Here is a 25,942-nt window from a genome sequence, read left to right as displayed (position 1 = left end):
TTCATAGTAAGAGCAAAAGCTTTTAAAGTAAACATACAAACACATACAAATATTGTATTAGCAGACAAGAGAACTCCTACTATAAATTTCTGCTTGAAAAACATGGTTACTTTCACTTCTGGTTTTTGCTCATGAGGTAGCTCAATTGCAACAGTTTTGTCTGTAAACACCTGGACAGATTGTGTCTTGGGCAACTAAAGTCACCATTTCCCTACAGCTGACACTATAAATGGCATCAAATCAGAACATCCTGCACAAAACTAAGCTAGACTACATTGGTTTTGCAGTGGGAAAATTGAAGTTAGGGCAGCACAGACTTTACAAACCTGTCTGAGACACATTTTGTGGTTGAAACTTAGGCTGCACAGTCACAACACTGGTACAGCTCAAACTTTCACAACTGCTCATTTGCATGCTTCATGTTCCAGTGGCAAATGAGTAATGCATTGTTTTGGAAGGAGTTAGTTTTGGGTAATTTTCATCAGCTTCTGTAACAGGCATTAGAGATGTTCCTTTGAGTTGATACCTGAAAAAGAAATTTGATCCTGAGAAATTTCTTTATCTAAGAGACAATAACATTACAGTGAGCCTTCTCTACCAAGGGGGGCACCTGGGAGGAAACCTCTTTTTGCAGGTTCCAAAGTCTTTGTTGAGTTGCATTAACTATTAAGTTATTTTGCAAATGTAGTTTAAATTTTGACTAGATATCAGATTCCTTCCCAAATAATGTATAAAGTGGGCTCAGTTAGATCAAGCTTGCTCAAGGTCTTGACTTGAAAGTTGAGCTTTGACTATTTTTCAAGTCCAGAGATTGTGTGACCTTTCTGGACATCCTGGTTCACTCCTGAATTATTCTTCTGTTGGGGGAAAAACTTTTTTCATCATAATTATCATAATTATTGCTACTTTTTCCTCTTTCTAGCTGCATCACCATGAGAAGAATGCCTTTTTTCTCTGTACATTCCCATTAGGTATTTGAAGGCCACAAGAAGACTTGTTGTCAGCCTGCTCCTTTTAAAGCAAACCAAACAGATGCTCTCAGAGCGCCTGAAGCTTGGTCTAGGTCCCTAACCTTATCAATACCCTTCTCTGGCCTTAGTTAATACACCAGTGTCTTTCTTGACTTGAAAGTACAAAACTGGACACAGTATTCTAAGTGCAGCCTCCCAGATGTCTGTACTCCTGATCATACAGCTCAGTGTGCAGCTGACTTCCTTTACTCACCCTCACTGCAGATGGTGCCATCAAGATACCCAGGTCCTCACCTCTGTAGTCAGCACTCAGCTTCTACTGCTTTACATCAGTCAAGCCTGTGATGGACTTCATATTTGCTCTTGATCTTTTCTTCTGTCGTAGTCTAGTAGCTATTCAATTATCTAAAAGAATCACACTGGAAAATAAGGTTATTGAGGTCATTATGTTACAATGTGTATATAGGAAAGGGTGAACTTACAACTGCCTTGTCAATGACTTGAATAGGACAAAGTAGAATATTTCCAATGCTTGGCATTCTATAATCCCTTCAGACAACATACCTCTTCATATACCAAAGTGTGTTCCATGCATTTCACTTCTTCATATACCAAAGTGTGTTCCATGCATTTCAGCTACATTTCTGGATTTCACTGTATGTAGAGTGGAGTTGTAACTTTGCATTTTAGAATTTCATCAGACTAAATTACAGACATGTCTACAAAGAAGTGAAAATAAAATTAATTTCTAAAGTGGTAAAAAGTTGTGTAATGGTTTATTTTCCTTTTTTTGTGCATGGAAATAATCCTACCTTGTTGACAGCCTCCCAAACAAATTGAAGGAATATAAATAACACAACATAAAGTGTTGCCTTTACATCCCAAAAGCCATCTTTTGCCCCTGGTCCTATACTGATCCTGATTGCAATACTGTAATTTGAAATTTTACCATGTTCATTGAAGAAGCAAAGATTGTAGATGATAGAACTCTTTCTTCAGAAGCAAGAAAACCTCCAAAACACTAAAGCACTGCTTTCAATATTCTGATAAAAATTACTATGTTTTGGATGCCACAGTATTGCATTGCAGTACTGAAATTAGTTGGTTGTAATAATAAATTATTTGGTTTAATTACCTTTAGTCTGATCTTTCTCTCTTTGCCCTTTATATGCCCAGGAAATACTAATCCTAAGTTGTGTTGGCCTTCAGAGAACAGGTACATGACCAAAAGTGCAATGTCTGTAGACAGTGCAGGACATTCCTGTCTGCTTCAAAAGCAGCTTTTGTTCTAGTTAGATGTTTGAAGTGAGTTTTTCACACCGGTCTGTTGTCTTGACATGGCACAGCATTGATGGTTCTGCCATATAAATGTGTCTAAAAGGAATTTGATTTCTACACCTTGAATATTTTTCAAGGATCTACTTATCAAAACAGCAAAGAAAACCAAAGAACAGACCCAGGGGCTATATGCTGACAGAATATATAATCTACCTTCAGCTGCTCCATGGGAGCTGCCAGCTAACAAAACCCTAGGTCTTTTTGTAGCTTGTCCCAAACTAAGTGCCAGTCATGATAAAACGAGGAAAAGGGTGAGATGATTTTAGCATGCCTTTTAAAAACAGCAAAGAGCAAAACCAGACATCTTTCAGGGTCATTTCTTTTGTTTCTGCTCTGATTTTCAGAATTCAAAGTATTTTGTACAGTATGTGCTTGAAAAGATGAATTTAAGACTGTTGATGATAGGCTGCTTTTCTAGCTTTCAGCCCATGAACCACTAAGAAAAATACAGGTCATATACAGTGGAATGCACTCTGCCCCAATGGTTGTTTACTACTGTGTAATTGCACAAGATAGGGTAGAGCTTAATCCATTTGCAATTTTTAAAACCTCTTCTGAAAGATCTGAAAATTATGACTACTGTATATTATTAAACTGTAGTCAGTTTCTGTGATCAGCCTTTTTCTTCATTCTGTCTTTCTCTTGGGAGGATGAGAAAATAGCAGGGATGACATGGTGTGGTTTAATTTTTAATTTAAAGCATTTTCTGTGACACATTTATACATGGAACTGTAGAAATTCTACAATTTAGTTAGACTGTTAGTAGTGTAAGATGCCTCTTCTGTTATGAGGTATATTTGTCATCCTTCCAGAGTCTCTTGATGTGAAAGGGCAGAATAAGTATTTTGAAATTTTAAGGCTAGAACACCTGTGGCTGTTTAAAGTGATGCAGGTTCAGTAGATCATTCTACTTTTTTATGCCTTACCCACTTTGTTTGATGTTCCCTACTTTGCCCAACATACTCTGACTGAAGCCAATGGAAATGTTGACAAGGGGTTATCATGCACATAAGAATAAGTTTGTAGGGAGGGAGTAGGAATAGGGAGGAGGAGATGTTCAGTGTGTCCAGGAAGTAGCCTTTGCACATGACACACAAGATTCCTTCCGGCAGAGGAAAATAGTAACTGTTTATGTTATTCATGCTATTGAACTTAAATCATCCATAGTGCTGTTGCAGGCATCACAGCAATTAACAAAAAATTGCCTGAAATAAGACAATATTGTGCATTAGCATTGCACATGCTTCTCTACATTTTTCTGTCCCTCAAATCCAGATGGTCTTTGACTTTACTCAATGTTTTTCCTGTCTGGAATCACTTAATTGTTACCCACATGTGTTGAGACTTTTCCTTGTAAAGTAGCAATATAAAAAATAAATAACACGTTTCAGTAATGTTTTTAACATTTTTCCCCTTTTCATTATAGGTAATACCAACCTACAGACAAAAGCAGGGAGTATCACAGTAGGTAAGTTCTGCCTCCTCTCTCTCAGGGAAAGTAAAAAGGAGGTGATTTCACACCCATGTTTTTGCCTCCTTTTCAGGAGTAGCATTGGTAAGTGTGGCTGAATAAGACTCTTTCCAAATTCAGCTTTTTGTGGTTGGGCAAGGCACATGATCTCACTTGATACTCAGTAGTTGCTGGACTTTGCACAAGTTAGATTTAGTCCAAGTGTCATCTTGGAGGTAAAGATGGGATAAAAGGACATGAGAAAATTCTTAAGTCTACATCAAATGCAGTTGTGCCCTTAATGTAGTTCTCTATCTTACATTTATTGCTATCAGTGATTAGCTATGTTTAATTTTTATATCAGGAAGCTAATCATTAATGTCTTACCTATTTGGGGAGGTGATGGGAAGGTTTGTGATAATTTCAGTGTTTTCAAACTATTATGCTAATAGTTTTCACTTCAGAAATGAAAATAGCTCATAAACTTTTTTTTGGGAACCTGGGAATTTGTATGACAGGATAACTCAGAGCTATCAGTTGTGGTATACCTTGTATCAGTGCATTTTTTAGCACATAAACACCAAAGTGAGAAGCTCAAATTCTAATTATTGCTATGGCAGAAAATTGAAGTAACAGATTCATAGACAAGGCTCAGTGTATTTTTTTGAATGTAGCAAGATTTCCTCAGGCCCAAATCTTGAAGACTTGTGCTGATGGTTTTAGCTGTAGTTACTCACTAAGCCTATTTCAGGGACAACCTCTAAGAATTGTTCAGGGACTGTTAACAAATCTTCATATGTTTCTAAGAGCTCTGTGTTAACGTTCCTGGAAAATGAATGCAAGACACATTCTTATGAGTTAGTCATTAAACCACAGAATTAAATTCAACTTGCTAGGCTGTTTTTTCTTCTCTTAAATAAACTCATAGGGTATGAAGAGTGGTTAAATAAAGGTTTTAAAGTAGCTTTTTCCATCAACAGATGATGATTATTTTCCTTAACTAACTAGGCTCAGCTTAAGCATCAAGACATATCTTACAGTTGAAGAAACTTTATTTTTCAGATTTCAGTTCTGACAGCACTAGTTAAACTCTATCTTTTCTTAAAGGGTGTTAAATATCCCTGGTATATTTATGGATTTTTCTAAAGGTAAAAGACTTTTAAGATCCAGACTTTCAACTCTAAAAATGTGAGAACATCTCCTACTTGACCTTGGAAGGGACCTGCAGTGATGATCCAGAACAGCCTTGCCAAGTGTTGTAGTGTCTTGTTTAGGGGCTCTTAAACATTGACATGCTTGGGGCACAAGCATCTCCCTGGGAACCCTGTTCCAGTGTTTGATCACTCTCTCTGTAAAAAAATGCTCCCTAAAAAAGAACTATCCCCATACAATCTTTTGCTGGACACCAGGGAGAAAAGCTCAGCACCTCCTTGTGCCCTTCCCCTCCTCAGGAAGCTGCAGAGAGCAGTGAGGTCACCCCCAGCTTCCTTTTCTCCTAACTAGACAAGCCAGGTGGTTTGGTTGTTTGGGCTTTTTTTGGAGCAGAGTAATTTATCAAAAACAGACTATGGCCTTTACAGCCAATGGATAGAAATTAAAATTGGGGTAGAAAATAGATCATTAAGAGGTAAAAGGATAGCCTGGATAATTTAGTTAGGAAAGGAATTGTTTTCATGAGAGATTTCTTTACTTTGTGTGTTGCATCATTTGTTCTGCCAGGTCCCTGTGGTAAGTATGGTCAGGACTGCTTAGGAGTTTTTCAGTAGTATGTGCCATTTAATGAATCCTAAATAATATATTATAGTAAAATCTATTTAGTGAATACATTTCAGTTTCTTATAACACTTTTCATATGAGAGTTCTAGAACAATGAAGTAAACCAAGAATATTTGTCAGTTTTCTATCAATAAGAAATACTAGATAATTAACTAAGCAGGAATTAAATCTTCATCACACTTCAGATATGTTGGAATTTTATGCTTTCTCAAGTCTGTAATTAGTGTTCCTATAGAGGTTGATTTTGTCACTGATTTTATCATGAACAAGGTCAGTCTTTAGGTGCTATTAGGAAGAGTATATTTTTGCTTAGATTTAAGGAAAGATCATTTGTGTTTAATCCTTTCTTTAGTGCTTGGTTGATAAAGTGAAAGGAGAAGTAATATTAAATGTTACCTTTGTAGGCCTTTCACTGATCTTTTTGTGCAATCTTTCTCAAGTTATGTGACTTAGGTTTTATTCTTCAAGCTCTATTTAGTTTTCATAAAACTTAACAAAGACTTTTGTCCTTGCCAAGGACATCTTGCTTCACTGTGCTCTCTTATTTCATCTTTTTTCTCTAGTACCAGTAAATTCTTAAACAGCTAAAGCTGCTCAAGAGTGACCATCTGTTCAATTTCTAGTAAAAGGATTTGTCCTTGTTCTCCCCCTAGAAAAACCTGGAGAAAAGCTTTTCCCTCTCAGTCCTTAGCAAACTCTGAATTCAAACTATACATTTTTTCCTTATTTTTACCTTCAGGTATTTACATTCATATCAGCTAATACTGGGTATATATTTTAAAATAAATTGCCTTAGGTTTGATTTGTCATAACCATAAAATATGTATTGTCTCCATTACATTGTTATATATCTTATCCAATGAGCCTATGTTTCTTAGGATAGGGTAATTTTTCATAGTCAAAATACTAATTTATTTAGATTTGGGCACTTTTTGTTCCTCATCTTTGGGGCTTTTTAAATCCATTTTTTATTCCCCTTTATTTGTTAAGCATTAGAGACACAAATATAAAACAGCATCTTTATGGACTTTGCAGAAGTGATGAACAATTCCATGTTTCTTGGTATTCTTAATTGTATCTAAATTGTATTTTAATCTCTGTCAAGATTATGTGGTGAGCTGGCAATTGGCTGTTATTAAATTTGATGGGGAATATTTTTAAAAACAGCTTCTGCATGAAAACTTTTAGTGATCACTACTTAAAAATGTGCATTAAAAAGGTCATGCATGTCAGATTTTCCACTTCTAATGACTTTGACTTTTCAACTATTATGAACAAGCCTTTATAAAGTCATTGGTTAAAGTCCATGTTTCATTTTCACTTAAACAAGCAAAACTCTTCATGATTAATGAAGAGTTAATTTTTTTTTTCGGATTTTGAACAGATCTTTAGTACAAAGTCTTGAGATGGCAGAAGCACTCACATCCAGTTCCAGTTATTAATGTTTTCTTTTTAGCCAAAGCCCTTCTCAGTTTCTCAGCTGACTAAGTATGGATTAGCTGCTTTTTTAAAATTACTTTTACCTCCAAAGAAATCAGCTTTAGCTGATTCTTTTCTGTGTTTTTGCTGTTGTAAGCAATGCACTGATCTTTGGCATCTGTGCTTGAAACCTGGGATCAGAAAACTCCAGATTAGTTTACTTAGAGCTAAAACTGTATGGCAAGCATAAAATATTAATGTGAGACATCCTTATTATGATTAATCAAGTTCATTCTCTCATTAATGCTTTTTAAAATGGGAAGTTTCATTCAGGTTTTATTTTCTTTTACCTACTTCTAACAGTTTGACTGTTGGGTTTTTCTATGGATATTCAGAAACCAGTCTCTATCAGTATCTGAGGATTTCTTGCCAATCCTTTAATTTCTAGCATTCTCTAAAAATACCTCTCAGTAACTGCCTTTTGCTCAAGTACAAATATAATTATTTTATGCTCCTCTAGAGTTTCTTTATAATTTCTTTGCAATTTTTATTAGGTATTGCCTGTTCAGTAGTTTTAAAGTAAACTCTTTGGGACTTCACTTAATATTGTGGAAGTCTGTGTATTAAAGTTGGAATACATTGCAAATAAAGACTACTCAATTGTACAATTAAAGCTTCTTAAAGACTTTCTATTTGTAAAAATGCTTCTTTGCAAAGCTTTATGATCATAAATTTCTGCTAATGAGCTATAAAAGAAAATTTAGGCCTCCCTATTCCAGGGCATAAAACAAATGCTGTTTTCCTGCACATATTAAACATTTGTTGATAATTCAGATGTAGTGACTTTACAAAACCTGTATTCAGTTATTCTGCTGCTTGGTTTTTGCATGGGGTAGCTTTCCTGGGTAAAGCCCTCCCTGCACAGAGTCTGAGCAAATGAACTCTTTCAGAAAAATAAAAGAGATCTTAGTATTCAAGCTTTGTGTTTAATTTTCACACAAAGATTAAGACATTCCTGTAGAAAGATGTGCACTGCAGTTGGGCCCTTTTAGATGTAGAACAACTGCAGAGCTACAGCCTGAGGACCAGTGTGCCCCAGTTCTGGACTGGGGAGATACCTTTTTCCCAGAAACCTGTTATTCTAAGGGAATGCTGACATTATGTAAATTACTATGATACTTCCCAAACACAGAATAATTCATTAAAATCAGTTTGAGGTATAAAGAAACATTCTGGCAAATGCTTACTTAAAAAGAGTGAATGATACACAAGTGATTTTCTTTTGTTTTTTAGATTCATCAGATGGAAGTCTAAAAGCTTCTACGTATCATGGGACAATAGATGTTTATGTCAGTCAATTAAGAAAAGTGGATCTGAAATCCCAGAAAGGTTAGCAAACTAAATAAAATACTTTTTTGTGGCAGATTTTGATGAAAAGAAAAGGAGATAAGGGTTTGCTTTGGGGTCTTTTTATCTGTCTGTAAAAAATAGTTTATTATTCTGAGTTATTTACAATTTTTTTTGTATAATTATTGAAAGATGCCTATAAATACTTAAAATACAATAAGCTCTTTAAGGGACAAGAATATTTAAGATGGATTAAAAGTGTTTGTGTTTTTCAATGTTTTTTGTTTTTTGTCCTGGCAATATACCCAGTAGGATTCTGCAGAGTTGACCAGGGTTACAGTGTTTCTTTGCCTTGAGCACAGTTTTCTCCATGATGCTGTATATTCAGTGATAACTAACACAAATACATTTGTTTCTTGCCTTCTGACTGAAATGTCCTACTATGACAATTTGAAGGCAGAAAAACAAAGATGGGAGAGCCTTACATTACCATTTTTCCTTCATTTTCTCTCCTGTTTACTCACTGAAATTTCTCTTCTTAGTTAGAAGCTCACCTGAAGTTGAATTCATAATTTTGCCATTCTGAAGATATGATACTGTAAAGTACTGAGCCCTGAATTAACAATTAACAATGATCTTATTAATCCTAGTTTGGAAAAAAAACCCAAAGCACCAAAAAACCCAAAATACAAAAAAAATCCAAAACAAGCCAAAACACACTACAGCATTTTTATATTTGACATTAATGTCATGTCAGGCACTTCAGGTGGTTTAAATGAGCATGGTATTTGGTCCACTTCTATCTCCTGTGAGACAATGCCTGTGTCCTGTTAAAACCTAATGATTACTTAAAATGGAACTGATGGTTTCAATGAATTGAAATCATTTGTGCATCTTTCTGTACAATCTATTTTTGGTTTCATTAGTGCAAAGAAATTTATTTTATATTATTTCTTGGTTACCTTTTGTATCACTTGTTAAGTTAATCTCTCTTTGAGCTAGGAGAAAAGAGTAATGTATTTAATAAAAGCTAATTAATGTTCTTTTCGAAATGTTTTCTGACATCTCTTCTGGCAGCACAGTTTAGTAAAGGCAAAGTTGAAGTTCTGTTTGTTTACTCTGTAAATTCAGAATAACTGCCGACAGCTGCAGTGTAGAAAAAAGTCCCTTTGGTGATAAATGAGCTGCATGTGTGTCGGGTTTTATGAGTCATCACTGAGCAACTCTCCAAAGAAGACCCAAAGATGAAGACCTTTTCCCTTTCTTATTCTAAGGTTTTTGTGTATCCAGCAAAATGCAGGCCTAAATTATACTGGAAGTTATTTGTTCATCAGAACTGTTACAGGCAAGTGATTCTGCTGAGTCTAAGTTACTTAGCTAGGGTTGCTTTCTGGAGCTAGTCAGCTGTTATTCTTATCATGTTCTGCTTAAGCTTCTGGGATGTGTGTCAAGAAACTGTTTTGCATTTTTCTACAGTAAATGTTGAAATTGAGCAAAAACTAAGGAGCACATAAAAAGAAAGCATATTCTAAATTTTTCAGGTTTTTGATCTAATGTGTAAGAGAGCTTTCAAACTTTGTGACTGAGTTATTCCAAAGATGACTAATGTGCCCAGATTGGGGGCCCACTGTCTGTCTTTGGTCTGAGGCATAGATGCACATATTTAGGGGAAGCAGAAGTCAGAATTTCTGGTGATAATCTCAAAATATTCTTACTTAGGCCACCAAAGCTGTGCTTTTACTACTAGTTTACATTTTAGTGATGCTTAGTCTAAAGTGGTTAGTCAGTTTTGAGACTGTGCCTGTTGGAGGATATGAACAGCTGGCCCTAAGCAGTAAAGCAAAGAAAATCACCAGTGTTCACAGTAAGTGAACAGCATCTCATCCTGCAAGAGGAGCAATTCTTTCATCATGTGCCACGCAGTGACTGGGTTATTTGTCAAGTCTGATGCCCTGTCCTTGCTCAGGAATGTCAAGATGTAACCAGAAGATGAACTTAAAGTCATAATACCTGTGAGTTCTATTATACATGCTTCCCTTGATCATTCCTGTAATAAGACTCTCTACCAAAAGACATTGTTGGAAGTGTATGTCATTATTTCTTTTCATGTCTGTAAAGGAAATACTGTGCTACCATTTTCTGTACATTACATACTCTGTTTGTGATGAATGAAGATACCTTCATTTATCCTTTCAGTGACCAAAAAAAAAGAGGTTACTCTTTCTGGAGACTTTTTAAGAAGCCCAACCAAGCACAACCGAATGATTATTTGATTCAAGTTAGTGAAATAATGGACTATTTCATGCTTTGATCTCAGGGTTAAACTGACTAGCTTTTGCTTAAATTTATACCAGGTTCAATTACGGTCAAGGTACCTGCATCTCTCAAAGCCTATTTCGAGCTTTCTGGAAGAAAAGTGGATGTGAGCTCGGAGATCCGGTTAAAAGAAGCACACAGTGCCTCCAAAGATGATCATGTAACTCTAAGTGGTAAGGCTTACTAATCTTGGCTTCCAGTGAATGTCTGTCTGGCCTAAGTCAAAGGCATCCACAGTTCTTTATTATTTTATTGTCCTTGGCGGCTGCTTGTTTAATCTGCTTCACGTTCAGATGTTTGCTTGTGCTATTGCACTCCCCATGTTACTGCATGACTTAAAAATTTTGTTTGGTAAATGACTTGTGAATGTAATCAGCTTCTTCTAACAAAAGTCTTAGAGCCAAATTCCTCCTTAGCATTAGTCCAGTGAATTTGTGGGAGATAATCCAGAGCTGAATTTGACCCATTGCTTTCTTGGCTTAGAAAGTCACATAGACTTTCTTAGGTAATCTATTGTATTAAAATATAATAATAATAAAAAAATCTGTCTGTTTCTGAGTCAAAGGGGGAAATAAAAGGGGTCTATGGCATATTTATTAATGTACAGTAGTGCAGAAGATAAGCTGAGAAATGATGAGTGGGGCATGAGAAAAGCAGAAGCAGCTGAAGCTGGAGGGAGAGAGTACATGGAAAGGTACCTGCAATTACTGGAAGTGATAAGGAATGTAAAATTGCACTTAGAATCCCATGTCTTGCTGTTTCCTGCTTTAGAAAACAGTCATACAAATCAGGGTGTGCATTTCTCTCCCCCACTCCAGATGTGGCTATCTAGAAGTTAAGGCTCTTGCTTTTACCAATTACACAGTTTGCTCTAGAGAAAACATTAACTTAATGTGTCTGAGGGCTCCAACTTTATGTTTGAATGTGTTATGTCAGTGTGACCTGATGAGATAGCAGATTGGGTAAAGCTTTGAGTTTTGCTCTGGTTTTAAGCCTAAGAAAATATGCATAAAAACTTTCTTTTCTTCCCCCATGTAAGATGGTAATCTTGAAGTCAGGAAACATTGGAAGTGTTATTACTTAATTTTAGTATGTAGCCTGCTTATATATCTGTTCTATTTGGTAGTGGTTATTAAATACAGTTTCTTTAAAAACCATAATTAGAACTTCTCAGGCTAGAAATCTGTGGAAGAACACCAGATTCTACCACGATTCTGTGGAGTGAATCACCTCAGCAGTAAAATAAAACTTCTTTTCAGTGAATGAGGACCACTGGCCCATCAATCATCTTGTTACTTTGGCAATATTAAAGATAAGAGTGGTGTTTCAAATATACACAGCCCAGTCACTGTTTATGTAGGACAGTCATCACTGAAGCAGATGCAATTTTTCATCCCACTGTTCTGTATGGAAATTATCTTGGTACTTCACTCTGATTAGTTAACTCTTAAAGTTAACACATCCCAAAGGCACAGAAATAATCAAGAATTATGCAAAGGCAACAGTATTAGACCAATGATCATCAGTTTTTTAAAGAAGTTAAGGCATTACATAAAAAGGGAGATATTTTCTGCTTCTGTTTTTCTTTACCTTATGGTGTATTCTTTCTGTGGGCAAAGTACTTGCCCCCTCACTATCAACAATTGCTTCTTCCTAAGATGATATTTGGTAATTTTCTTGTATAAGTAGATTTTCAAATAATTGAAAATCATTTAATACAATTTTTGTATCCTGAGAACATTATTCACTGTTGAAGTTTCAGGTACAAGGTCTGTAGCTGTCCTGCTGCTGTGACTGAAGAAATGTAAAATAGAGAGTGAAGAGGGGTTTTGGCCAAGTGGTTAAAAACTGTATCACAAGAGCATGGCAGTTTAGGAGTTTTATGCTTTTGACTTCAAAGATAAGTTTAAAACCAGATGATTTTTCAGAAAATCCAGTTCTCATGTGAATAACATAGGAACTGTGACCTTTTAAGAAGCTTTACTTGCTTCTGGGAATATTTGAAGGCATTAGAGAGAAGGCTGTGCAGTGGGAAGACAGGGCAGGGTTCTGTGGCTTGGGTAAACATGCACACAGCCCTGCACTTTCCTGCTCTAAGAAAGCCTTCCCTACTGCTTTAGAGCAGTTATCATGTACAGCATCACCCCTCACTTCCACACTGAGGGGTGGGGTCAGTACACCACACTCCCACAAGCACTGACATCCAGGATTTTTACAGAGAGCCAAGGAATGGAGTGGGATTTAGTGAAAGCAAGATGATGGAAGTCTGGAGTGAGAGCTCTAGAGACAGAGGTGTTATGCCCTTTTAGGAAAAGAAGGGACCTTCCTGCAAAATTGAGATGCTTGCCGAGGAAGGGAGGGAACTAGAGACCAGTGACAGGGAGTTTATTTTTTGAAGTAATTTGCAAGGGCAAGGCATCTGTTTCCATTGGCATCAGTAGGTGGTCTTAGAAGTAGTATGTATGGTATAATGAAATGTTACAAAAACAGAGTTCATGCTAAGCACTGGTCCAGCTTCCATCAGTGGAAATTTTTGTCTCTCTGCCTTTAGAGTGCTTGAGTAATTACAGTAATTTCTTAATTGCAGTCATGTCAAGGTGTTCTTTCTTTTCCCTGGCAAGAAGGGAAGCCCTTACTGCTCCCTTCTCCCTGTCTCCAGGTCTCCCTGTGTTCTTAAATCTTATGCCTGTGGGTAATTAGCTATAGGTACTACATGTGGTAAGAGAAAGAGTAGCAGGCTAAAAGGTGTTAAATATTTAAGCAGAAAATGAACTTAGAGACCATTATGTCAAAGAGGTTGCAAACATGTTGAAGGTCAGTGTTAAAGTTAATATAATTTTGATTTACGTGATTTTAGGCCATTTTCCAATAAGTTAAGTTGAAAGTAAGAAGGTAGGAACAATTACCTGTGTAGTCCCAAGAGAAGCAGTATTTAAATAATATCAGGAAACAGTGTTGCATATTGACATAATTGTTCTGTAAAACTCAAAATAATCCTTTGGCTTTACATGGCATTAGTAATACTTTGCTGGAATATGTCCAGTTTTGAGTAGTGTGCTTCAAAACTGTAAAGTCTCTAAAGGAGAACATGTGATCAGAGTCCTAAAATTATAATTAATGAGAGAAGACTGAAAAGTTCTAGTTTTGTCTGAAAAGAGAAGACAAAGGGAAGATGCATTTTTCTAGTACATAAGAAGTTGCTACAGAGGAATAAAGAAATAAATTATTCTTTCTCCTGGCAATAGGACTGGAAGTTATACCTTGACCTTATGGTAAAGGAAACTTAGCTAAATAGCAAGGTAAACCTCTTTGTAGCACTTGTCTGGGGAGGCAGTAGGACTGTCAGTGCTGCAGATTGTGAGGACCAGGTGATGTGAGCTCTCAGACCAAATTCACTGCTTCCTCAGGAGAGGCTTTCAGCCCTGTTTTCTCTTGTCTCAGGTTGCTGTGACCATCTGCTCCCACCCACTCCACAGTAACAAAGGAAGATTATCAGGCATGTGGGTGGATGGGGATTAAATTAATTGCTCGACACACTTCAGCCACTTTGGTTGCCAACTTGTGTGTTGACCACTGTAAACTTGCTGGAAAAAGTCTTGCAGTCATTCAGAGGCTTTGAGTCCTTATAGCTGATGGTGTCAATTTCCCCACCTAATTGTCTGAAAAATAAACCATGTAAATCTCATCTCTGAGTCGTGCCAGGGACTCACCTGATTTTGGATGTTTCTACATCCCTGCCCCAGTTCTAGATCCAAGTTCTTATCTAGTGGCAACTTTTCACCTGATGCCATCTGCTTGGTGCTGAGTAATCTTTTAACTTTCCATCTGGTTTGCAGCAGCTGTGTGAGTTTCCATGGTAGAAGTCCCACCACATTCCAGGTGCTCCTCAGAGGCTGTGGGTGTTTGTCAATGTTGTTGTGTCTCCTGTTCTTACCTTCTCAACTGGCAAACCTCTCTGTATTTTTCTGTCCTTATTCAAAGCGCATATGCTTTGGGAGCTGTTGTTTTCTCCCAAGTCAAGACATACTTGCTCCCAATTGTTGTCAGCATGACAATTGCAGCAGTTAGCAAAACTTTTAGGTTTTTTTACTAATCCCATCCCAGCTGCAGTACAAGAACTTTGCTAAGCCACCTGAGAGCAGAGTTCCTTTGAGCCATGCCTCTGGTGACCATGCAGGTAATAGGACCTCTCCCATGTTGACTTAGGCCTTCTCTCAGATGTGTATACAGGACATGGAGAGGAAATCCCCCATTGACTTCTCTAACTCCTTTTCACCTGTGAAAATTTTCAGGTACATATTGCCTCTACCTTATGGGATGATCAAGTATCCAATTATTCTTTTAATATTGCAGAACTTCTTAGCTGGCCTTCCTCTTCCTGTGCCTCTAGAGAGTCAGCTTGTCTGTAATTACCAGATTCCTTTGAAAAAAATGGACACTGACAGTACTGTCAGCATTTCTCTGACTTTTCAGGTTTCTCTTACTAACATGCTTGAGGTCTTCTCATCCTGCCTGGTTCTCCCCACAGATTGTGGTGAGAAGCACCTTTCTCCTTACAACAATCATTCACTCAGGCATGCACTGAAATATTACAACTTTCACATCTGCCTGATGTTCCCTGCTGGAGCAAAGGGGATCCAGACAGATGTTTCCTGCCACCAGCAGTAATTACTTCTCACTGTTCACTCAGTGGTCCCTCATACAGTAGTACTGGGAGAGCAGCCTATGGAATGCTGTGGCCTTCCCTTTAGGATTAGTTTAAGGCCAGTGTGCCAGAGGGGGCTGACTGCATGAGTCTATCATATCAAGCACAAAGCTTCGTGGATGGATGTGTTTATGAGTCTTCATTATGAGAAATTCTGTATTGTTTACTCCAAGGTAATGTCTGTGTTTTTAGCTGCCTGGAGTTCAGGGGTTGAATACAAACACAGCTGAAGGGGCAGTGAAAAACATGAGACAAGCAACTTGCCTTTAAAAGGGAAATAACTGAAAGCTTGTATTATGTCAGTCTGCTGAAACTTCAGGTTTTATCTGAAGCTTACCAGCTGCCCAAGTGTAGAGCTCCTTCTCCCACTGTGCAGCTGTCTTGGGTTTGTTGCAGTCAGCATTGCAGTTCTGATCCCAGAAGTAACACTATCTGCTGTCATGCCCCCCCCCCCCCCATTTTGTCTGTTCTCAAGGCACTTCAGAACTTTCCTTCTTTCTTAGAAACAGTTTTTATTGACTCTTGGCCACAAGAATTGAGTGGGAAGAGCTTTGTTTTATAATGTCCTTCTACACACTGCCCTCTGTGAAGCCTTGATCCTTAAGCAGTATCTTAAAAAAAATAAACAAAGACCCAGGTTGTATCTGGAAAAGATTACATTCCTTTGAGTCAAATAGAAAGTTCATCCAACTTTTATTAAACACATTAGATGAGATGCTATTCTACAGATTTTTATTGGTTTCAGCTTGCATTCAACTCAAGCTGTTCACAGCCTTTTGATATATACCACAGTACTAATGCTACCAATGAACAACACTTAAAATATGATCCTCTTCTTGTGTTTTGTGGTATGAAGATAGAGCTCTCAACTTCTCCAGTCTCCAGGAAGGCAAGTAAATAAACAGTCAGTACTTGACTGTGTAAAGTTTTGCAGAGGTGTTACTTTCCTTTAAACACCAGAAGGAGTTTAAAGGGGTGGGACTGGGGGGACGCAATCTTTACCCTGGGCATTAAATTGAAAAGGTGGCCACACAGCTTAATGATATAGCTGTCCTGTCCTGAACCTGCTGTCTTGACTGGTGGGTTTTGAAATTAATTTTTCTCTCCTCCCATTCTCAGTCCAGGAGACTGTTTGCTTTTGTGATTTAATCAAGTTGCAAAGTCTTCCTCAAAATCCACTTATGTGCTCGTGGTGTTCAGAGTACAAGCAGTGAGTACAGTTAAGACCCAAGTGGTCATCAAAAGGTCTCCAACTAAACCTTGTTTCTTGATTAGTGCCTCATACACAAAGCTATTTAAATATTGGAACTTTGAACCGCCTACTAGTGATGGACTTAATAACATTAATATTTGCCGTACAGGCAAATTTCCAGAAGAAGTATAAGGAACAAAACTTTTTTCTGCATTCACACAGCAAAAACAAAATAAGAAACAGAGTTCAGACAATAATGTAGCTTTAAAATGGCTCTTGTAAATTTGTTCCTGTGTTCCCTAAACTCTTCTTTCACTTTTTTTTGCCGAGATGTAAGCAGTGCATGAAATCATTTACAGCAAGGATTTTGTGCTTCAGTGCTTGTTTCTTGTGTAGAAGTACAAGCCATAGTCACAAAAACATGAGAAAGAGGAACTGGGACCAAGCACTCCAATATGCACTTTCTGGAAGTATGTCGCTGCCCTACATTTATTTTGTCCTCTCTCCTGAGGAGAAAAAGCTGTATTTTTAGTGTTCTACAGCTCTGTTAAAGGATCAGCTGAAATTTTCCTTTCTTTGTTGATTCAATTTCTTGTCACCTGGTGTTTAAAACCAGACTGATGAAATGTTTTAAGGGCCATCTATGCTTGAAGGACAGATTGTGTTTTAATTTTTGTTCTGTACTCTCTGATACAATACTGTTGAAAATCAGTGATTCAGTTTTAATGGATTCCATAACCAACACATATGTTCAACTTGGTGATTCATCACAGATTTAAGTCTGCAGTTAGATGGTGAGTAGGTCTGTGGATTCTGCTTTACTGTAGCAATGATACTGACACTGAGTGTGATTGAGACTGCTGCTGTCTGGAGCAATGAGGAGTGCAGAAATTGTACTAAGACATCCCCATGGAGACACCTGAAGGCATGTTGTTGTCTGGTAACTGGGGACACTGAAGTGACTCTGACATTGTTGGACTCCTCTGAGATCTCTGTACTTCCAAACCATACCTCAGTCTATTGTGAATTGCTGTGGGTTTGGCCCATGAACTTAAATGAATCCCACTTAGAACTGCTAAAGCACTGAAACGCTTTTGAAAAGTTCTGGCACGTAGGCCTGAGTTGTGGAAACCAACGCAATGATGTCAGTTGGAGTTTTGCCACTTTTTGCTGTGGCCAAAATTTAATTTCAGCTATGTTACAGGTCAGAGCAGAGCATGTTTGCAAAGTTGGTTCAGAATCTGCCTCCCTGCCATCCCTATTGCTATTCCAGGCTCAAATTAGTTCTAAACTTAGAATTCACACAGTTAAATGAACATTGAAGTAATAATAAATGATATTTTGTGAAGATAAACCAATGTGAAGGTTGATTTTGTGATAAAGGCACTGATTTGGGACTTTAGAGATCCCAGTTTAATTCCCAATATGGACACAAATATTTTGTATAAATTTGGAAGGTCACTTATTCTCTCTTGGCCTCAGTTTCTTAATTATAATATGAGACTGAGTTGAACTCTCTTCTTTGTTATACAGTGAGCATGACTGTGAATACAAAGTTTATGTGAAACTTGTAAAAAGACAAATACCTCAGGGTTGTGGGTTTTTTTTTTTTAGGCCATTATCGTAAGGAAACAGTAATAGTAGCAATATTTCAGGTCATCTGGACAATCAGGTCTTACCATGTCTCCTTTCAGCATTTAAAATAACAATGAAAATATTTGAAATTACTTAGCCAGATTAGTATCTCATGCAGAGTCATGGTTTAACCAGAGCTGGCTATTGAGCACCAGGCAGCCACTCACTCCCCACCAGTGAGGTGGGGGAGAGAAATAGAAAAGTAAAAGTGAGAAAATTCATGGGTTGGGATAAAGAGACTTTGAGATTAAGACAGTTGGATGGATAAAGCAAAAACTGTGCACACAAGCCAAGCAAAATAAGGGATCCTTTCACTGCTTCCCAGGGCATGCAGGTGTTCAGCCATCCCCAGGAAAGCAGAGATATATCTCATGAACAGGTACTGGGTCAGACAAATGCCATCACTCTGAATGTCCCCTGCTCCTCCTTCTGCCAGCTCTAATACAGAACATGGCACTATACAGTTCAGAATATCCCTTTGGTCATTTGGGGTCAGCTGCCCTGGCTCTGTCCCCTCCAGCTTGTTGTGTGCCCCCAGCCTCTCCCCTAGCAGGGCAGTATTAGAAGCAGAAAAGGCCTTGATGCTGTGAAAGGGCCACTGTGAAATAACAAATTTTATATATTTTCAACACTGTTTTCAACAGAAATCTAAAACAGGGCCCATCCCAGCTACTATTAAAAAAATAACCCTATCCCAGAGAAAACCAGTACTTGTAGGGTTTGTGTGGCAAGGTTTTAGTAGTTGGGGGGCTCTAGGGGTGGCTTCTGTGAGAAGCTGCCAGAAGCTTCCCCTATGGCCTGCAGTCCAAGGTGGACCCACCACTGGTCAGGGCTGAACCATCAGTCATGGTGAATAACACAGCTAAAGGGGAAAAACCCTACTGCACACCAGCAGCTGGAGAGATGAGTGAAAACACGTGACAGAAACAGCCCTGCCAACATGCAGGCTAGTGCAGAAGCAGGGGCAGGAGGTGCTCCTGCAGCCCCTGGAGGGGTGCAGAGATCCTCCTGCATTGTGGGACTCCATGTCAGAGCAGGGGAAGAACATGAGAGTTCTCCTGCAGAGGAAGGAGTGGCAGAGATAATGTGGGAGCTGACCAAAATCCTCATTCTCTGTCCCCTTGTGCCTCTGGTTGGGAGGAAGTAGAGAAATCAGCAGTGAAATTAAGCCTGGAACAAAGGGAGTGGTGAGTGGGATATGTTTTTAAGATTTGGCTTTATTTCTTATTATCCTATTCTGATTTGATTAGAATAAATGAAATTAATTTTTTCCCAAGTCGAGTCAGTTTTCCCTGTGACAGTATCTGGTGATGGAACTCTTCCTGTCCTTATCCTGACCCGTGAGCCTCTTGTTATATTTTCTCTGGCCAATTATTTTGAGGAAGGGAGTGGTAGAGTGACTTTGGGTACCCACCTTAACATATTTCTTAGCTTAGAATAAAAACTGCAGTAATATATAATAAAAAACACTACTCTGTTGTAAAGATATATTATGGGAAATTAGATTAATCAAAAAAAAAACTGTATCAAGAGGGAAAGGTCAGAAGTCTTTGCTAAAAGTACACAAATTCTACCAAATAAAAGTGCTTTAAGTGCTTCCAGGGAGCTTGGAAAAAATGACAATGTGAAGATGATATATTTACTGTGTGTCAAATTAAACTAAGACAATTCTCTTTTCCAGGTCACATGAATCAAAGGGATGAAACAGACAAATGGATTAAGGCTGACACACAAAATGGCAAAGTGTATCTTAAAAGCCAAAGCTGGATCCAGTCTGTCAAGCTGAAGAGTTCTTAAAGGTGAAATAGGCCAAAGAGATTAAATCAAGAAACTACAAAGGAACATTTCTGTAAAATTATGAAACTTTTTGGATGAATATTCTTCATATAAAAGAGAAACTATTAAAAATGAGAGCATTTTAACCCAAGATTTGCCTGTGACAGTGCTGGTGCTAAACAGTTTGGTTTACTATTAGTGCCTTTCTGGAATGAGATGATCTTACATATTCAGAATTTATATAACTTAACCCACTTACCATATCAGTTTAAAAGCAGGTAGCTTTCAAACAAAAGTTTGGAGTTGTCATTTAAAGATTAAAAAAAATATATATTTTTTCAACACTTCCAAGATGACATGCTTGCAAGCTCTTCTTACACTTTTAAATTAAATGTCTCAATACTGTGGGGATTCTGCTGTTTATGCAAAATGCAGAGAATTTTCTTCAACCAAATTTTGTCTTGGATAGGAAAAAATCACTTTCAGTGTAGTTCTTATGTGGTCTTCTCATTTGATGTTTGAACCCTGAGGAGTTTCTGCCTGGGTGATGGGTACTCTCTGTGTAGAAATACTGCTGTGAAGTGGCAGAACTTGTACCATGTCATCCTGAACCTCTGGTTTGTGGATAGAAAGAAGAACGCCAGCTATGTCTACCACTGCTCATCTGCAAAGAAAAGATTTTAAAATAAATAAAAGTGCAATGGATCTGGCTGATTCCAAGGAGGAACACTTCAATTGGACTTCAGGGGAGAGTCCACATGAACATTCCCCTGAAGGAAAAGCTGCAGTAGAAAGGAAGTATTGCCCTGATAAAGGAGAACTGGAATCTCTTTGTTTGCAGTGACTTAAAGCCCTGTCCTGCAAAGCTGCCAGGCAGCTCTTGGGGGCAGGAAGGCAGAGGAGGGAGGTGAGGGGAGCAAGTAGACCCTACACAAGGGCAGGCCAAATTTTTGTGGGGGATTCTGTGTTAGTGAAATACAAGCACACAGTAAAGTAAATGGAGCTTTTAAAAGCCTTTCCATACCTCTCTACGGCACCTTATAAAAGAAGCAGTGAAATTTGTGTTTTGAGCTGAAATGTAAGAATCCCTGCCAGCTAAGGGGATAATGAGGAGCAGGAGAGAATTCAGACTGTCAGCTCAGGCTTTAAGTTTTGTATATAGGTGTATATACTTTAGGTCATAATGGTAAATTAAGAAATTAACTTCTCCTTTGCCACAGGATTCTGCAGGAGGTATAACTGCCCTCAGCTAATGGAATTCAAGAGTCAAGGACAGCATATCTACTGTAATTCAGGGTGATTAAAAACTCCACTTCCTGTTTACTGTTGTATGTACTGTTTGTTGGAGTGAGATGAGCACTGATACATATGACAAATTATATATATTTTTCATATAAACACTAATATATAAAATATTTCTAGTAGTATTACTAAAGGCATTACAATATTATTAGACATGAGTTGTTAGTATACTTTTAAAATTTACAAAATCAATAAATTGTAATAGTTTTGGATATCCAGAAAAATATTTGAAACTAATGATTTCTATACCCTGCTGCAGCCAAAGTGAAAAAAGCACCTCAAAATTCACACCAGATGAAAACATAAATACAGTCTAGTAGGTACTTCACAAGATCAAATCCCTTAAATGGTCCCATTATTCACCTGAAATAAAAAGCCTGTCAGCCTCTGAGCTTAAGGTTGTGTTAAGGAAGAACACAGTAAGAAAACATGTTATTTGTTCCATGTTCAAAAGAAAGCAAACTCAGGCTTTGAATTCATTCATTTTCTAAATCCAGCAAGAATTAAACATCAGGATTGTTAGTTACTTGCTTAAAGAAGTTTAAATCAACCAGCAGAAAAATTGTGCTACCACTAAGGCAGCTGCTTCATTCCAAGTTAATACATGCTGAGACCAGCTAGAATGTTAATCTAAAGGTCAGGGATGGTTGAAGGAGGACAAATCCTTGGGAGTTTCCCCAAAGGCATTGAACAGTATCTTGTTACAATGAGGTGAAACTTATTTTTCTCTAGACACGGGAACATTAGTAGGTTATCAGCAATTTGAATGGTGGATCCCTTGTGTGCTCATATATCTTTTTTGTCCATTTGATGAGAAGACATTCTTTTAACTGGAGCAAATTTATACTTTAACACATTTTTCATCTGTGCTCCCTTTAATTTTGGTTCTTCTGTTCTTGCAGCTGCCAGCCAACCCACAGTTCAGACCTGCAGACATGAACATCAGCTTGTTTAGAGAGCTGGACTCAGCCCAAGAGGCTTTTTTGAAATTGAGGGCTCTGGGTGCAAAAGTGATCATTGAGAAGTGGAGAATTGTGCATAATGTATGGGTGTAGTTGTGTATTAAAGAATCTGTAGTCACTACCTACTCACTGCTCTCAGTTCCTCAAGAAAGCTGTACTTGATGAGTACCAGCCACATCAAGTGTGAAGTTCTCTGGGGAGTGAGAGTGTTTATGTCCTGGAGAGGACCTTCATGGCAAACAAGAACCTCAAACACATGCAAATTTATTCATTGCTTACTCTGCACGGGACTACAAAACTTTCATTATTGAAAGATGAATACAGCTTGAATCAACATCTGAGACACAGCAGTGCTGTCTGAGTGCAGCTGTCTTGCTTGAAGGCATTCATACTCCTGTGAGAAAGATTTGCTATGCTTCCTTACTAATGCAACAAATGGCCTTTTATTAAAGAGTGATTAGTTTTAATAAAAAATAACACAGTGGTCTTTTCATGCTCTAGAGAAACACCCTTGAACTGTAGAGATGTTGCAAAATTTCTTCATTTTTCATTTTAAAGAATTTGTTTTTTCAGGCTCTGATCTGTATTTTTTGGTGAAAGTGGTTATGTTACCATCCCAGTCATAGCCAAGCCAGGAAGGAGGTCAGCATCATTATGTTGCTGTTTCTCCAGTTCAGCTGTGGATTTCAAGACAGCTTGTCTACAACAAGAGTTTGAAAATAATAATGACAAAATTTTTAGAGGCTGTTTTTACAAAGAACACTAAAAGCAGTTTAATGAGGAAAAGTTCCTTGTTTTAACTAAAGCTATCAATATTATAAGGGTGTTGTGGAAAGTAAACCTGAGGATAATTGGTTAGGTCATAGAGTCAGAGGATGAATTAGGCTGGAAGAGGCCTCTGGAAAGCATTTCAACCTGATGTTGCTTTAAATGTATCCAACTAAATCAGGTGAGTCATAGCTTTGCCAGATGAGTTCTGCATATCTTTCGGGATGAAGGTTGCACAGTCTCTGGGATCATCTTCAAGAGTTTGACCAGCTTCCTGGTTAAAAAAATTAAAGTTTCCCTATAATCAGAATGTAATTAGAATTTTACATATGCCACTTGTCCTATCAGTGCACCTTTAACAATGGTCTGGCTCTGTCTTCTCTTCTGTATGCTCTGATGAGAGTTAGAGACAGCAATAATATCTCCTCCATGTCACGCCTTCTCCTGAGACTTACCAAAACAATTCTCTGAAGGTTCTTCACACATCACATGCTCCAGCACTTTAATGGTCTTGGTGCACACTTGCTTTAGTGTATCAGCATCTGCCTGAACACACATCTGAATAGGTGATACCACTGGAATAATAACATTCTCTTTGGAAGGAAATATAAAACCAAACAAATAAATCAGCTACATCAGCTACATTACAGCATCTCCAGGATGTTTTCTCATAGCTGTTGGAAAGCTATAGTAACTGTGCAGGTCCCTCTCTGTGTTTTTCTATTTGAACCAGAGTCTGTGGCACCTCCAAGTATTTTTATCCTTTCCTCATTCACCTTCTGCTTGCTTTTTGGCCAGTCTCTACTGCAGTTATCTTCTGTCACCCACCTCTTTAAACGTGTATTGTTTCAGAAATGGAACTGAGTACACAACAGGCAGTACTACAAGAGCTTTATGGTTCCCTGCATTTACTGGCACTGGCCCTGGGCCTGCCCCAAGGCTGTGTTTTGCAGCTTCGGTGACAGCTAAACCAGAAGAGAGTTGTCTGTGATGCCCAAATCCACCCATGACCCCTCAGATCTCCCTTAACATTTTGTGGCCACTGCCCTTTTACAGCATTTGAACACAAAACTAATAAAATACATCAAAATTTGAGAAAATCAGGTTCCTGAGTGAGACACTCTAAAAAAGACTGCTTCAACCCTCCCTTCTTTTTCAGCATTGTAAATCCAGCAATTTTCATTACCTTCCCAAGTTGAAAAATCTGAACCCACCACTTTCAGTCTTGTGAATGTCTCTTTCTTTCCATGCCTTGTGTGACCTGGCTGCCAGCCTGGTCCTGCTGAGCAGAGCACCCTCCTGCCTGGCCTCCCCCACTGCCAGCTCTGAGCTCCAGAAACCCCCCTGTGCTGAGTGTACTCCAGTGCTCCTGGGAAAGAGCCAACTCTGCATCTCCCATCCTCTCCAGGAGATGCAACCTGCTCTGGTGTGTCACAGCCACAGCAAGGCAGTCTTTCACCCTGCTGGCCAACTCCTAAGCTCTGGAAAAATGTAATCTACAGCATCCAGAGAATACTAGAAAAAATACAAATTGAAGTGCTCTGTTATCTGCCAGTAATGCTGCTACAGTATTTTTTGCATTTGTTTCCCAAAGTGGTAATGCTGGAGATGGTTACAAGAGGCAGATGTACGCAGCTGTAATGCTTGTACCACTACAGCAGGAAAGGGGAAGTGGGTAGGAGTGGAAAAGAGACAGAATTAGTGAAGCAAGAAGGCCTTGTTTTCAACCACTGCAGGATATTTTTTAAATGAAAAGTCCAACACTGACACACTCTACGAACCACATGAACACAAGGCTGCATCTGTTTTTATATTAGGGAGGCCTGTGCCATTGAGGAATGTGTGCACAATTTATATGAGCTATAAGCTCTGACCTATAAAAAATCAACTCATCCAAGTCCAAATTCCTGTTTTTCATGGAAACTGCAATGTATAGCGGCTGTCTGAAGCATGTATAAGGGGAGCTGTTACTATTTTTTTGGAAACTTATGATGTCCCATGCCTGGAGCTACAGTTGAGTGGTTTGCCAGAAGCAGCCATTCATTAATCATCAACACATGGTAAAAAGATTGTTTATTTAAGATATACTGTACTATGACAAAGCCTGTTTATTTATTTATTTATTTACTGTCTTAAATGAGCACATTGATGAATAAAAGTATCTCAGCCAATGATTACAGTTATCTCTGGCAAAAGAACCATCTCTTGGTATAAGTCAGACAAAAGTACTGGCCCAAACACAAGGTTTGAGCAGCACTGGAATACCTAATTGAATCCTTACTCAAAGTTTGAAACCATTTCACTGAGAGAGGGTAACTGGGAAATACAGTTCTGCGACATGTCTGGATCCTCAGCCATTCCAAAATTCAGCAGTTTTTCAGAATCACAGAATGTGTAGAGTTGGAAGAATCATCAACACCAGAATCATCAAGTCCAACTCCCAACTCTGCACAGCACCATCCCCAAGAGTCACATCATGTGCTTGAGAGCATTTAACTTTAACTCTGTCAGGCTGGTGCTGTGACCACTGCCCTGGGGACCCTGTTCCTGTTTGACTGGGTCCATCATAATAAAAAGCAGAGGTTTTGAAGAAAACTTTTTGAGATGAGGTTACAACATTAAAAAGTAATGGAAAACAAAAACTCAAACATGGGAGAAATGTTTATAGTGCAAGTACAGGAGAAATTAAACAAGTGGAGGCAGGGAGCTAATGGGAAAAGCAGGAAGCATCCTACAGTCATGCTCCAGGTTACAAATGTGGTAAGACTACATAGGATCTGAACTACTCTAAGGTGTATGTCAGCTGCAGTATTTTTATCATTTTATGGCATCCAGATCCTGTGCACTCAGTGAATGAAATATGGCACTCCAGGAGCATCTGTGTCACTTCCAAAAAGAGATTTACAGCCTGTGAGAAGACAGTACTGTATTTTTGTTGCTTATTAAACAGAGGACTTAGGAGTAATTGTTGTTGGTCTTTTATCA

The 25,942-nt window shown here is 38.2% G+C and overlaps 2 protein-coding genes across 5 annotated transcripts in view; one reads left to right on the top strand and one right to left on the bottom strand.

Moving 5' to 3' along the window:
- The window catches only part of FAM185A (family with sequence similarity 185 member A), a 38,537-nt gene extending 15,305 nt beyond the window's left edge, over positions 1 to 23,232 (top strand). Inside the window, exons 5-10 of one of the 4 annotated variants that reach the window (XR_008841967.1) lie at positions 3,736 to 3,777; positions 8,248 to 8,343; positions 10,656 to 10,790; positions 19,831 to 19,948; positions 21,146 to 21,221; positions 22,130 to 23,232. Coding sequence is in view for 3 of the 4 variants with exons in the window: in XM_056507379.1 (XP_056363354.1) it covers positions 3,736 to 3,777; positions 8,248 to 8,343; positions 10,656 to 10,790; positions 19,831 to 19,946 (389 nt within the window). In the remaining variant the exon portion in view is untranslated. Of the gene's footprint in view, positions 1 to 3,735; positions 3,778 to 8,247; positions 8,344 to 10,655; positions 10,791 to 19,830; positions 20,077 to 21,145; positions 21,247 to 22,129 lie in introns of those variants that run through there. The other 3 variants (XM_056507379.1, XM_056507392.1, XM_056507370.1) reach the window with 3 other exon arrangements.
- The window catches only part of FBXL13 (F-box and leucine rich repeat protein 13), a 62,240-nt gene continuing 59,027 nt past the window's right edge, over positions 22,730 to 25,942 (bottom strand). The window contains 3 exon segments of the mRNA XM_056482064.1: positions 22,730 to 22,789; positions 22,791 to 22,834; positions 22,837 to 22,889. Of these exon segments, the coding sequence (XP_056338039.1) occupies positions 22,730 to 22,789; positions 22,791 to 22,834; positions 22,837 to 22,889 (157 nt within the window).

The sequence above is a fragment of the Oenanthe melanoleuca genome, chromosome 1A (assembly GCF_029582105.1).
Source record: "Oenanthe melanoleuca isolate GR-GAL-2019-014 chromosome 1A, OMel1.0, whole genome shotgun sequence".
NCBI classification, from domain to species: Eukaryota; Metazoa; Chordata; class Aves; order Passeriformes; family Muscicapidae; genus Oenanthe; species Oenanthe melanoleuca.
This window is presented reverse-complemented; position numbering and strand designations above follow the sequence as displayed.